The sequence below is a fragment of the Marmota monax genome, unplaced genomic scaffold (assembly GCF_021218885.2).
Source record: "Marmota monax isolate L192 unplaced genomic scaffold, Marmota_monax_Labrador192_F-V1.1 WCK01_AAM20220418_F8-fsc00078, whole genome shotgun sequence".
Taxonomy (NCBI): domain Eukaryota; kingdom Metazoa; phylum Chordata; class Mammalia; order Rodentia; family Sciuridae; genus Marmota; species Marmota monax.
The window spans coordinates 8,824,186-8,837,961 of NW_026694865.1; the positions used below are offsets into that span (position 1 = coordinate 8,824,186).

General features: G+C 40.7%; 1 protein-coding gene across 1 annotated transcript; it reads right to left on the bottom strand.

The window, feature by feature from the left end:
* Nucleotides 1-4,036: 4,036 nt before the first annotated feature.
* On the bottom strand, nucleotides 4,037-13,721 carry LOC124080645 (C2 calcium-dependent domain-containing protein 4A). Its single transcript, XM_046426671.2, has 2 exons — nucleotides 7,731-13,721; nucleotides 4,037-7,218 (listed from the first exon to the last, which is right to left on the bottom strand). Exon 2 carries the CDS (start codon nucleotides 7,172-7,174, stop codon nucleotides 6,059-6,061), a length of 1,116 nt encoding a protein of 371 aa, XP_046282627.1. The 5' UTR covers nucleotides 7,175-7,218; nucleotides 7,731-13,721; the 3' UTR covers nucleotides 4,037-6,058.
* Nucleotides 13,722-13,776: the final 55 nt, after the last annotated feature.

Here is a 13,776-nt window from a genome sequence, read left to right on the forward strand (position 1 = left end):
CCCCAGTTCCCCTGGAGTGACCCCTGAGTGTTTTAGTCATGTGCAACGGGATAAGTGGAGTCCCTGGGTGGGCAGGGTTGAGTGTATAAGTCACCAGGAACTCGAAAGGATGGAGTGAGGGATCCCTCAGGGTATCTTTCACAGGGTGCTAATTCTTTTTGCGAGAGCTCTGCCTAATTACCTCCCAAAGGCCCACCTCCCAATATCATCATCTTAGGACTGAATTTTGACATGTAAGTTTGGGGGTGGACACATTTAGTCCATTTTATTCCATCCCCACACCCTCAAATTCCTGTCTTTCTCACATGCAAAGTACAACCATTCAATTCCAATAGAACTCAAATCTTCATTTGCTTCTACATCCAGTCCCCTGTTCAAAGTATAAGCAACTTGTATATTTCAATAGAAAGAGGAAGAGGTTGAAAAGACATCATCAGCAAACTTCTTGGGTGTTGACTGCTTGGACTGGGGGTTGAAGGAGCCAAGCTACAACATCTGTCCCAGGTACAATGATATTAACTAGCTAGATGGTAGTTAAGAAGCTATAAAGGAGATTCTTGATCTTAATTCTGCAGTGCAAGAATTAAAATCAAGAATCAATAAATGGGATGGATTCAAACTAAAAAGCTTCTTCTCAGCAAAAGAAACAATCAGTGAGAAATTAGAGATTCTATTAATTGGGAAAAAATTCTCACCACACACATGTCAGATAGAGCACTAATCTCTAGTATATATAAAGAACTCAAAAATCTTAACACCAATAAAACAAAAGACCCATTCAATAAATGGGCCAAGGAACTGAACAGACACTTCTCAGAAGATATACAATCATTCGACAACATATGAAAAAATGTTCAACATCTCTAGAAATTAGAGAAATGCAAATCAAAACTACTCTAAGATTTCATCTCACTCCAGTCAGAATGGCAGCTATCAAGAATACAAACAACAATAAGTGTTGGCGAGAATATGGGGGAAAAGGCACACTCATAAATTGCTGGTGGGACTGCAGATTGGTGCAGCCAATATGGAAAGCAGTATGGAAATCCTTGGAAAACTTGGAATAGAACCACCATTTGACCCAGCTATCCCTCTCCTCCATTTATAACCAAAGGACTTAAAAACAGCATACTACAGAGACATAGCCATATCAATGTTTATAGCAGCACAATTCACAATAGCTAAATTGTGGAACCAACCAAGATGTCCTTTAGTAGATGAATGAATAAAGAAAATGTGGTATGTGTGTATATATATATATATATATATATATATATATATACACAATAGAATATTATTCAACATTAAAAGAGAATAAAATCATGGTATTTGCAGGTAAATTGATAGAGCTGGAGAATATAATGTTAAGTGAAGTAAGCCAATTCCAAAAAACCAAATGCTGAATAATTTCTCTGATTTAAGGATGCTGATCTATAATATGCTGCAGTGGGGGGTGGTGGAATGGGAGGATTAAATGAACTCTAGATAGGGCAAAGGGGAAAAGTGGAGGGAGCGGAAGGGAGGAGGCATAGGGGTAGGGGAGACAGTACAATGCGATGGTCATCATTACCCTAAGTACCTGTATGAAGACATGAAGGATGTGACTCCACCTTATGTACAATTAGAGATATGAAAAGTTGTACTCTATGTAATATGAATTTTAATGCATTCGGTTGTCATATATATATATATATATATATATATATATATATATATATAACAAATTAAAAATAAAAAAATAAAATAAAACCTGGGAACAAGTATTTGGTACATGTGCAATAAGCATAATGGGCAAGACACAGGAATCTGTCAATCATTCCTTGCTTAGTGTGAACTACTCCTGGACAAAGGACTCAGAGTGCATATAAACTCAGACCCCTTCTGAGTCTGGGGGCAGATGTCTTTGTTGTGTCCACATTGTACCCTTATAGCTTATTGTTTGCTAATAAAATCTCTTAACTGCTTAAAAAAAAGAAGCTATAAAGAATGAAAGTTTGCTATCAAACCCATAAAATTCAAATGAAAAAAGAAAAGAAAATATTATAATGTTATTTGCCCACTAACGCCTCAGAAGGATAATAAAGACATTGCTATGCTCATGCACTGTTAGAGTCTGTAAACAAGTCAAAATAACACCTGGCATTTTGCCAGGGGAATGTTAGAGTTCCTAAACAAGTCTGGATGGTGCCTGGAAAAATGCCAGAGGGAGTGGTTTGAGAAGTAACAAAAGCGAGCCATTAAGTGTGGAGATTCCTGATTGGTTGACTGATGTATCTAGTTTATGCTAATTAGATAAGCTGTGTGGAATGTATAAATGCTGCTCCTGTCCTGTAATAAACAGCTCCCTCTCCTGCTGTATCAACGTACACAAGTTGTTCGTCACCCCCCCCCCCCCCCCCCCCCCGTTATTTTGCTGCAGCCGGACTGCGGCAATGTACAAAATGACAAAAACTGGGTTTATAAATACCAGAGGATGCCTTGGGTTTATATCTGTTGAACTCACAAGTATGGAGGCAGAAGAGCATCTAATATACCAAGGCCAAAACCCACAACAGGGAGTACTTTCCATTAGTGCTAAGTTACTAAAAGCCTTCCTAGGAAAACACTTATCAGGTGACCCTGGGAGGACCCTGGATCAGCACACTGGATTGAAATATAACAGCAAAATGTAAATGAACCTGGAGAAGAGGCTTAGTGTGCAATCTTCATGCAGGCCTGTCTTCCCTCCCAGTCTAAGGTGCCCCCTCACCCTAGCTACATTTTTTTTTCATTTTATTTCTGAAAAATTACTCAGTTGCTTATTGTCTGCTTTCTCTTTTGCCTTCAAAACTTAATACCAAAAGAGCAGGGATATTTATATATAGAATCTTGAATCTCAAGCAGTGTTGGTCCACAATGCATGTTGTAAAGGAAGCTTTTGAATGGCTTTTTATCCACTTATTTTTCTTGTGCTAAAGCAAGATCATAGGGATCACATAGTATCCACTTTTTGCTTTGTTTACCAAATATCTTTAACCAAAAATAGTATCTTGTGGTGAATGTTTGTGAAATTGTCCACATAAGAAAATTAGGTCCAAAGAAATAATCTTCTAGGAATGTTTCAGTCATACTGAAACTAATATTTTATGTGTAGAATGTGTTGTCTTTGTGAAACCAAGTGACAACGCAGTGATTTTATTTTATTTTTTTTACTTAACTAATGCTATTTCAATTGACATATCCCCTAGTTGTTATGTAGGGGTTTTCTTTAAATATATTCTGACATTTAAACTACAAAGAGGGAAGATTATGCCATATCATTTGTGGAGATATGGGTACTAAAGCCTAATGAGAAACAAGAGAACTCTTAAAACAGTCTTCAGGAACCAACATGCCATTGGCACACATTCCCAGCTTTATTATAATAGTTGGTCCTCCCTATCTGTGGGTTTCACATTCAGCCCACTGTGATTGAAAGTACTTTTTAAAAATTATGTCTGTGCTAAACAGGTACATACGTTTTTCCTCACCACTATTACCTAAACATTACAATATAGTAACTATTTATACATCATTTACAATTTGTTAAGTATTATAAGATCTACAGACGACAATGTATTTGGGGTGAACTTAAGCATCTATGGATTTTGGTGTCTGTGGGCTTCTGGAACAAATGCCCTGGGTATAGTAGGAAAGTTTTTCTCTTATTTTTTAAAATCTGTTTTTCCACACCTTCTCTTCTCAGTTGAGATGCTCTAAGGCCATAGAGCCACTGACAAAATTCGTGAGGGTTCCACTAGAGGGCAGCAAGTGTAAACCAAATTTGCCCCCAGAAAGGTTGGTGTTCTTATAAAACATTGGTGTTATAAATAAGATTTCTTAAATAAAAACAATTCAAATTAATTCACTTATGGAAAAAAATTATCCACAAATGCTTCTCTTTTCTTGGAAGTCGTGGTCCATATCCAATGATTTTAAAAACAATGAGACTAGAATTGGTTCTGGTTCCAGCTCTTTTAGTTATTGTGTGACTTGGGGCAAAATAAAAAATATGCCATCTTGATATACTTTTATTATATATTTGCACAAAATTATTCTTAACGCTATTTTCAACTCTGAAATTCCATGATTTTATGATCTATTATTCTACTTCAATCTTTTAAAAATATTTTGGATTGGACAATTTGACCTGACATAACTTGGCATTAATGGCGATTCGGTTTGGAAATCACCACTATTGTTTTATGGAAATTTTAGATTCATGAAATGTGTTGATTCACCTACTTGGAGAAATCTGCTTCATAAAATGACATATATATGTATCATCTAGTGACAATAGTGATTGTACCATTTTCTAGAATAATGGTTTGCTATTTAAATAATCAATTCAATCTTTTAAAAAAAATTAACAAAAAGATAAAGAGAACCCCACAACTTACACATAGATAAATGGTTTTAGAGCATGATATATGTGATCTCAGTATTAGTTACCCTATCCAAATTCTAAAGTCATGAAGAAAATTATACATTTAAAAATTAACTATTGGCCTAAAGGTCAAGTAAATAGTGGCTTTGAGTAGGTAAAAGAGCACAAATTAGATGTGAACTACTAGGATGTCATCACTCATTTGGCCAATGACTGCAAGCTTCTGGATGTGATTGAGTTTGATAGAGTCAATGAATTCACAGTTATACATGATGGTTCAATAATCATCTTGTAAATAACTATCACCATAATTCACCTTTGGTTTATACTTGAGTTGTGATTGAAACTGAGGATCTTTTTAGCATTTTTCATGAGCACTGGTGGTTAAAACTGTCAATAAATTTGACAAAAACAGAAACCATTTCTGAATCCAGAATGATAATGTAGTGATAGTTAACACCACACCACATATTTTAATGTTTTCAACTCTCATTTAGAATACATTTTCCTCTTATATGCATTAGAGAGGAATAAATATACTTGATGAATATGAAGTATGAAGAATAAAGCATCCTTTAAAACATAGTAAATCTATTATTATCAGAAGCCAGAGGTAGAACACTGTTATACATCCACTCCAGACTGTTTGTTCTGGCAGATTAGTTCAGCTGGTGCCAGCCAGTAAGAGAGGCACCAGTTTTTGTGGTTATGAGTCCAATTCTCTTCAAAGCCTCAGGCATAGCAGCCCATCTCAGTGCTTAATGTTTAATGCATGAGTTAATTCATGACCCATTTCAACTAATTTACTTTTCCAGAAGAGGATGAGGAATGTGAGGAGACACCAACCTCAGAGTCAACAATCTTAGAGAGGTTGCTGAATCCCCTCTTTAACGAGATCAGCACTTTAGTTACTATGGTGTTACTTATATGAGAGTAATGGGTGAGATACTGAAAGTCTAACTTCAAACCCTGACTCTGTTCTTCATTCTATGCCTTAATATCCTCATCTGTAAAACGGGGATAGCAGTACCTACTATTTAGAGTTTTTTTTTTCCTTCAGGAATTAAGTAAGTTAATGCTTGTAAAACTATTATGATTATTACTTAAACTTAGAATATTAAAATGGTTTCATTTTCTCCAGCAAGCTGGGTAGTTAAGTGTATCAGATTGGTGTTCCAGGTAATTCACTGTTAACCATGGAAACACCATTTTATCTTTCTTGGCCTCATTTTCATATCCAGAGTTTTAAACAGTGCTTTAGAACTGTTTACTAAATTTGCTCATTTCACTACATCCATAAGATGGTCTCAATGGATGTAGTGCAATGAACAAATTTTAAAATGAGAAAAACCTAACACTGCACTTCCCAACAGAAGTGTGTGATATTTAGGAGATGCAATTGGGGTATATCACTGGGAAAGTGAAGAACATCATTCCATTTGGTGAAAAGAATTATCAAGACATCAAACTACACCAAAAAAAAAAAAAAAAAAAAAAACTTCCTTTACTGTGAAAGTCAATCCGATATCATCTCTGACAATAGTGGACTGAAACGAAGGCCTAATTAGAAAAACAGATACACATTTATTTTGTACAAAGCTGCTGTCAGTGTCCAAGAGTCCCCAACATGACAAACTCGCACGAGGGAGGGGCTCAGAAGAGCAGGAGGGAGCCCAGCAGCAGCTCGCCCTGGCCAAGCAAGCGGCTCCGCTGCAGGCCGCGGCCCTTGTTCTCTGCCTTGACGCGCACTGTCAGGCTGCGCACCTGGTCTTCCGTGAGCCCTTCAAAGCAGAAGTCCTGGTCTATGGAGAACTTGCGGCTCCGTCGCAGCACCGAGCTGCTCTGCTTGAGCGCCGTGGCGCCCAGCGGCTGCAGGATTAGGCTGATGCGGCAACCAACCGCACGTGGCTCGGGGGTACCTCCCGCCAGGCCCTCGGCACGCAGCAGCCTGATGCGGAGGCGCCCACTATCCAGGCAGTACTCGGCTGCCAGGCGCAGGACACAGCCAGCGCAGTCCAGAGCTACATTGCCCTCGGCCTCTAGGAGCTTGGGCCGTGGGCCCGGAGCCGGCGACTGGCACACGGGGGCCAGAGCTGTGGACTGAGAGGTGGCGCCGCCCTCCTCGTCTTCGTTCCGGTTGGAGACTGAGCGGGCGCGAGCCAAGCCGCGACTCCTCCGAACCTGTAACGCACGGCTCAGCAGCATGTTGGGTGCTCGCAGGAGGCGGCGACCGCAGGGCCTCGGGCAGATAGCGTCCCGGGGCGGACAAGGACAGACAGGTGCCGCGGCGGGAGCTGCGTTCTGGGCTCGCAGGAGCAAGCCGGGGACGTCTCTTCCTTCGTCGCGGCCGTAGGTGTGCACCCGGGGTCGGGGCACTGGCTGGGCGGCGGGCTGCCGCTGGAGCTCCGCGGCTCCGAGATCCCCGAGAAAGAGCGACTCCTTGCGGCGCGTGTGCGGGCTCTCCAGTAGCGTGCAGAAGCCGTAGGCGGTGAGCGCGCGGGGCAAGTGAGGCAGCGAGAGCGCGGCCTGTGAGCGCGGGTCCCAGTCCGTGAGGCCAGCGCCGTCGTCAATCGCTGTATCTTCACCCCAAGAATTCCGGAGTGTAGCCAAGGCCAGGTTGGGCGCAAGTCGCGGTGGGATGCAGAACTCCGGGATACGGTCGGGAGTGAGCACGTTGGCACACGCGGTGGGCGAGCGGGCCCTGGAACGCCGGGCCCTACTCAGGAGAAGCCCCTCCCTGCTGCGCAGTAGCCTCTCCAGACACCACATCTGGTGGCAGGTGCCTATCCCCTTGACCCGGTGCTAGAGATAACCTGCAACGCACAAATGCACGTCAATTGACAGCGAGCCCCGCAGAGTGCCGCAATTTCTGTCGCGGTTTTTCTACTAAAGGGTGTTTTGCCCAGCCTATCGCCACACAAGACAAATTGCATCTCTCTCCCTAATGCAAACTATTTTTCAGTGATTGATTGAAAAACAATTATTTTCCCTGTCCCATCTCAAATCCGTTGTCAAATACACTTAAGGAGCTTGTTGCTTTATTCTTCCTCTGCTCTTGCCTAACGCAAGACAGAAATTCTCAAAAATGTTAGCTTCTAACTTTGGTCGCTCCGTCCTTGGTGCCAAGAGGTGCTTTGCTCTGTACATTCGTTTCCTGAATCCTTAAGGAACTATTGCACTCCAATCATCAGCTATAATTAATATAGTTTTTATCCCCTTCAGGAAACTGTAGTCTGTTCTCCTCTTTTAAAAGCCCAAATCCTCAGGAAACCGCTTCCCCGCCCCCGAGTGGAATTAAGCACGCCGCTGGGTCCCCCTCATGTACCTGGAGTTCAGGGTCAGATGGTTCCTGCAAGGTTCTGCCTGGGGCACCCACTCGGAGAGTCAGGTAGCCTCAGAGAAATTCAAAGCTCCCGCGGCGGAGTTCAGCACCCGTGTTCAAGGACAGCTGGTCTGAGCCTTTATACCCGCGGTGGAGCGAAGCTGCCTGGTAACCTGATGCCAGGCTCTTCCGTCCCTCTGCCACGTGGCTTGGATTTGCTAAGCATATTCTGGAGTCAGTTCTTTCTTCTGCTTGGGGTGACGGTATTCTCGGCAACCCTGAACAAGTTCGTTTTCTCACGATGCTCAAAAGGATTAAGTCTTGACTATATCGCAGAATTATTGTGAGGCTCAATGGACAAAATGAACGTGAATGCATAGAAGCTCCCTACATCCACTTTTCAAAAGAAGACCAACGTGGGGTTTGTCTTACTCTTACCTAATACCCTTTTCCAAATCCAACCATCCCGTTGCCCAGGTTTCTAAGTTCTTTATTTGTTTTTCGGTTTTCAGTTCTGGTTTTAGATGATCTTTGTTGATTTTAAATCACTCTGATTTTAGGGGGAAGATATGGAAACATTCCATATCTTGACCTGGGTGGGGTTACAGGGGTGTATCCTTGTGTAATCTTCTAGTGTATACTTGAGATTAGACACTTTACTGTATAATATAATACTTCAATTTTGAAAAACCAAAACCTATTTCTTAAACCATGTGTGTTGATCTTGGATTAGAAAAATATACTGCCAAATATATGGACCATTGGAATCATCCTTTAACTTGTGCCTATTCTGTAAGAGAGCAGATAGCTTGGGCTGAAAGAGATCTGAGGCACTTTGTTTAGGGTCTGGCTGTATAATATTTCTAAGATACTGCCTTGCAAATTTTTTCTCAAAATAGTATTGTATGAAGTAAACTGAATTCATGCAAAGGGGACTTAGGGTAGGGCATGTGTATTTTGTTTCCAGCACATACAAGCACTGTACTAGATAATTTACATAGAATTGTCATAGAAACCCTGTAACTTCTGATCATCCTTGTTTTATAGATGAAAAACTGAGTTTCAGAGACAAAATAATTTGTCTATGGTCACAAAGTGGTGGGAGATGGAAGAAATAAATAATACCTACTAATGGATAGTAAATGCATTATTTTGGAGGTTAAATTCATACAATAATAAAAAGTACTATGCACCATGCCAGGAACATGACAAACTGCTAAATGCATAAAAGCAGAGATTATTAATGATGAAGACAGCGGGAACATTGTATAGCGGCCAAGAAAATTGGGTCTGAAACCATATCTGATTTTGATTCCAGAATGATAGGTCACTATGAGCGGGTTACTTAACCTAAGCTCAAGCGTCAAACATTTACCTGTAGCCTTGTCACAAACATGAAATAATGCATATGAAGGGTTTGACATAAAGCCTGTCCTTCACAATGTCAGATATACTTATTATTGTAGAAAAAAATGTTCATTAGTTCATTCATTCATTAAAAGCAGTATTTATTGAATGCACCCTGGGTTCTAGCCACCAAACTGGGCAGGTGGATCCAGGCTGCACCAGATCATATCAGTTATGTACATTCATCAGAAGAGGAGTGAAATGATGAAGATAAAATACTTGAATTCCAAATAGCTAAGGCAGATATGAGAAGAGACTATTGAACATTATATATTTAATCTGGGAGGCAAAATTGGAAGGTCCCTGGGTTTTTCATGCCATTGGCTAACTACTTCTTTGTCTTGATATCACTTCTATTCCTGGTCAAAATTCTTGGGTCAGGGAAAAATCCGTGGGAGATTTATCAAATTATATGCTTCAAGGCCATGTGTATGTGTTCTGACTCAACTTTCCTCAAGAGACAAAATACTGTTAGTTCTGTAAGAGCACAGTGTCTTTGATTAAAATGATGAACACAAATCATAGTTTACCGTCTGAGTTGGATAAATTGTTAATCAAGTTCATAATCTGTTTGAGTCCAAGTTATAAAATGGAGTAGTAATATATACACATAAGACTGTTATGAGGGCTCAAAAGGTATGAAAATGCTTGATGGGTAGCAAGTACTGGCTAACAGCTGCTATTTATAATATTATTATTATACACATTTGCTTAGCCAGGGATTAGCTGATTCACACAAAGATTCCATTAAAAACATTTCTCTGCCCAGCCAAGCAAAGAAGATTTGCATTTTTTTTTTTTAACAATTCACCTTCTTCACTTATTCCTTAAGTAAGCATTTCCTGTACAACATTTCCTGAAAACAGCAGAGATGTGCCCTCATGTTCCTGGTCCTCTTTGACCACATTAAGCCTTATGTTTCACTTAACAGCATGAAGCTACCAGTACTCGGGAGGATGGTGTAATAAGGTCAGGCCAAGTGCCTGGAACACACAAATCTACTCAGAGGAAGACTGTGGTTGTTCTGAGCTTACAGGTGTAGCCATAGGAACATCCAGTAATGGAGATGAAAAACAATTCTGTGAAGTGAACATAAATAGATTACACATCATTGAGGCTAGTGGTTCTTCAGAGTAAAAGAAAACTAAACATTTAAAAGCAGACTTAATGGGAAGGGGGAGATTAGGAGAGATTGGTGAATGAGTAAAATGTAAGAAAGGAAGCACAAGTTGTAGTGTTCTATGGCACAGAAGACTGATAACTAACACTAATTAATGCGTTGCATATCTCAAAATGGCTAGGAGGAGGACTTTGAATATACTCACCATACAAAAGAAAACTGATAAAAAAAAGTTTAAGGTGGTGGATGTGCTAATTACCCTGATTACATCATTTCTCAATGTATGTATTAATCAAAACATCACTTTGTACCTCATTAAAATGTACACTTACTATGTGTCAATCAAAATTAGAATAAAAAAGCAGACTTACAAAAAGAGTACACAGATTGGGTGTTAAGGAAAACAAGAAGGGAGTTTACAATTAATAAAATAACTGGTGTTTTAACTCATAAATCTCATCCAACCCAATAGAATATAGAACTTGGAGCCCTGGAACAAACACCTTAGGAGTCAAGACACGGGGGTTTTCCTGGCACTCAGTGCTTCTACTTGTCCAATAAAGGGGGTGGATTAACCAGATGATCCTTAAATTTCCCTCTGGTGCACATACTATGTTACCCACTCTTGTGCTTTCTCCTAGTTTCTAAGTTTTGTTTTTCTTTTTCTTCTCCTCCTTCCTCTCCTACACACTCCTGGCCTGCTCCTTATTGTTGTTCTTTTCTTTCTTTTTTTTGGCAGTACTGGGGATTGAACCCAGGGGTGCTCTATCACTGAGCTACATACCCAGCCCTCTTTATTTCTTGAAAGGAGGTCTTGCTAAATTGCCCAGGCTAACCTTATACTTGCAATCCTCCTCCTACCTCAGCCTGTAGTAGCTGGTATTACAGGTGGGTACCACCATGCCCGGTTCCTTCCTAAGTTTTCATATAGTCCATGCTCTCATGTCTTGTACTCTAGCTTTCTCCAGTATTTCCTTTAGTTCCTAAATTCCCCTTTTTCCCTCTGAAACCCATGGAGTTGGTTGGGGAATGGGGTGGATTAGTAAGAAGTTAATATTTCTTTTAACAATATTTTAAGAGTTAACTTTTAAACCATCCCTTACTTTTGACTTTTTAAAAACAGAAATAATATTTTACTAATCTGCTTTCGCTGTTCATTCCTCACTGCAGTAATTACCTTTTTGTTGTCCTTCACATTTTTTTTTTTTGCAGTGGTGGGGACTGAACCCAGGGCCTCATGCATGCCAGATAAGTGCTCTACATAGTGCCACACCTCCAGCCCCTTCTCATTGTTCTTAAGTTAGAATGAAGGTGAGAACTATAATTACTAGAATGTTCATTTTCTTCAGTTAGCCTCTGCATCAAATTTCTTTTGGGTATGTTAGGGTGCTGGGGGTGTTTTTTGACATTAGTTTTGTTTTAAATTGGGACCATAAATTGGTGATTTCTGCAGGCATATACAAATTTATCAAAAACAAGCCCAAAATGGAAAATGTTAAAATTTAAAAGCTATATGGTAAAGTTTGTTTGTACTATTTGATAATAACATATATTTGTACTAAAATTTTTGAGCTGACTATTCCACCTTGAGAATTTTTACTCTGCCTTTTGCCTTCAAAATCTCTGAGAATTACTAATAGCCTGGTAATGATTAAACTGAATAATTATTGACAGAGGGAAGGGTGGCAGTGCTTTAGGGAAGGTAAGGAAATCAATACTTGCTGTGTATTTTGGGTAACTCATTTAACATTCCTGAGCTTAATTTTTGTTCATAATGGGAACAATGCCCACCTTGCCCTAATAATATAAAAGTTTTAACTAAAAACATAGTGAAATGGAATGAAGCATATAAGAGCACACTTATATGTTATTCTCTCAAAACTGTGAAGTAATATAGAAGTGTAAGGGATTAATATAAAAGGCATTAGCATTGCTCACTTCTCCCACAAGATTATGTTTTCTTTTTCACTTCCTTGACCATGCCATGCTGCCTGTGCTGGCTTTCATATTGTCTTTCACTGTTGTTCATACATCCTTGCATTGGTTTCTTTTTTATGGTACACGCCTTATCTGAACAAGAGTATATTTTTCTTTACATTTGCCTCAGTGTACAGTAAATGTGAATGTACAAGGGGGGAGGGATTATTAGGGAGTATGATTAGAAAGAATTTGGGGATAGATTGAATAGTGTGTCCTAAACACTTTATTGGAGATTTTTGAGTAGGTGACTAATTTGAGTTTACCTGTGATGGAGAAATTCAGTCAGAAAAGACTGGAGAAAGGCAAAACTGGAGGCCATTTAGTAGGTTAACTGTACAGCTCATGGGGAATACAAGAATTTAGAAAATATGGCAAAAGCACAATAGACAGGCTGTTAATAGATTGTACATGAAAGATGGAAGTCCAAAGTGCCTTCTAGTATTTTGTCTGTGTGTCAGCAAAGAAAAACAAATGGTGAAGGTTTTGCTTTTTGTCAAAGTGGAAGATAGAGGGAGATGCTCATAGTACTGGCTAGTACTATGGTTCTTTGTAGCCGTTTTTTCTTTCTTTCACCTCTAATGGACTTCAGAGAAATTATTTTTCTTTTAGGTCCTATACGAGCCTAGGATGTTCAAAAGCAATACAAAGTCTTTAAGACATGACCTCTACCTTGTAGCAAAGCATTTAATAAATGCTTGCGGCTACAAGTAATCTTTGTTTGTCTTAGGTTTCTGTTTGCTGTACTGCAACAGTTTTTTGAAATATACTTAAGACAGAAATCCTCCAGTTCTTTAAGGAGAACTGTTTTTTTTTTGGGGGGGGGGTTACATTTTACAGGGTGGAAAGTCCTCGCAGTATAACAGCTGCGCTTTGAATATCTTGCCACAGTATAAGCAATTCAATGACAGCATGGCCAAAATGATATATAACAACATGCAACCCAGAGTTACAGAAAAAAAAAAAAAAAAAAAGAACTACGTTTGATCTTTATTTCCACGCATATTCAGTTTCCCTTCTATCTGCCATTTGGTGCGGTTTTGCCCCTCCTCCCCCGGCTTTAAATTATTAAAGTGTGTTTTCAAGAAGAAAAAAGCGGAGGCCTTGCAGCCGGCAGAGTCAGAAGCTAGCAGAACAAGACCTCGTGGATTCACTCCGCCTGAAGCTTGGAGGAAGGGGTGGTGGCCCGGGACACGCCCAGAGCGGACCACAGGCCCAGGAGCGCGGGGCCCAGCGACGCGGAGCTGCTTTCGCCAGTACTGTGGGCTCCGCGGGGCCCAAGGTCGGCAGCAGGGGCGCTAAGGCAGAGCGGTTACGTACAGGTCCTTGAGCTCCTTTTTCTTCTCCAACGTCCTACTCTCATACAGGCCGCTAGGGCACGGTGGACAGGATCCGCGTGGAACATCCCTCCGCCCGCCGCTCGGGGGTGCCTGGCGGCGGTGGCAGAGGAGTCCGGCCAGGCCCACGTGCTTCGGCGGCGGCGGCGTCGGCGTCGGCGGCGGCGGCGGCGGCGCGCCTGCGCACGGGCGAAGTCACGCGCGCGGC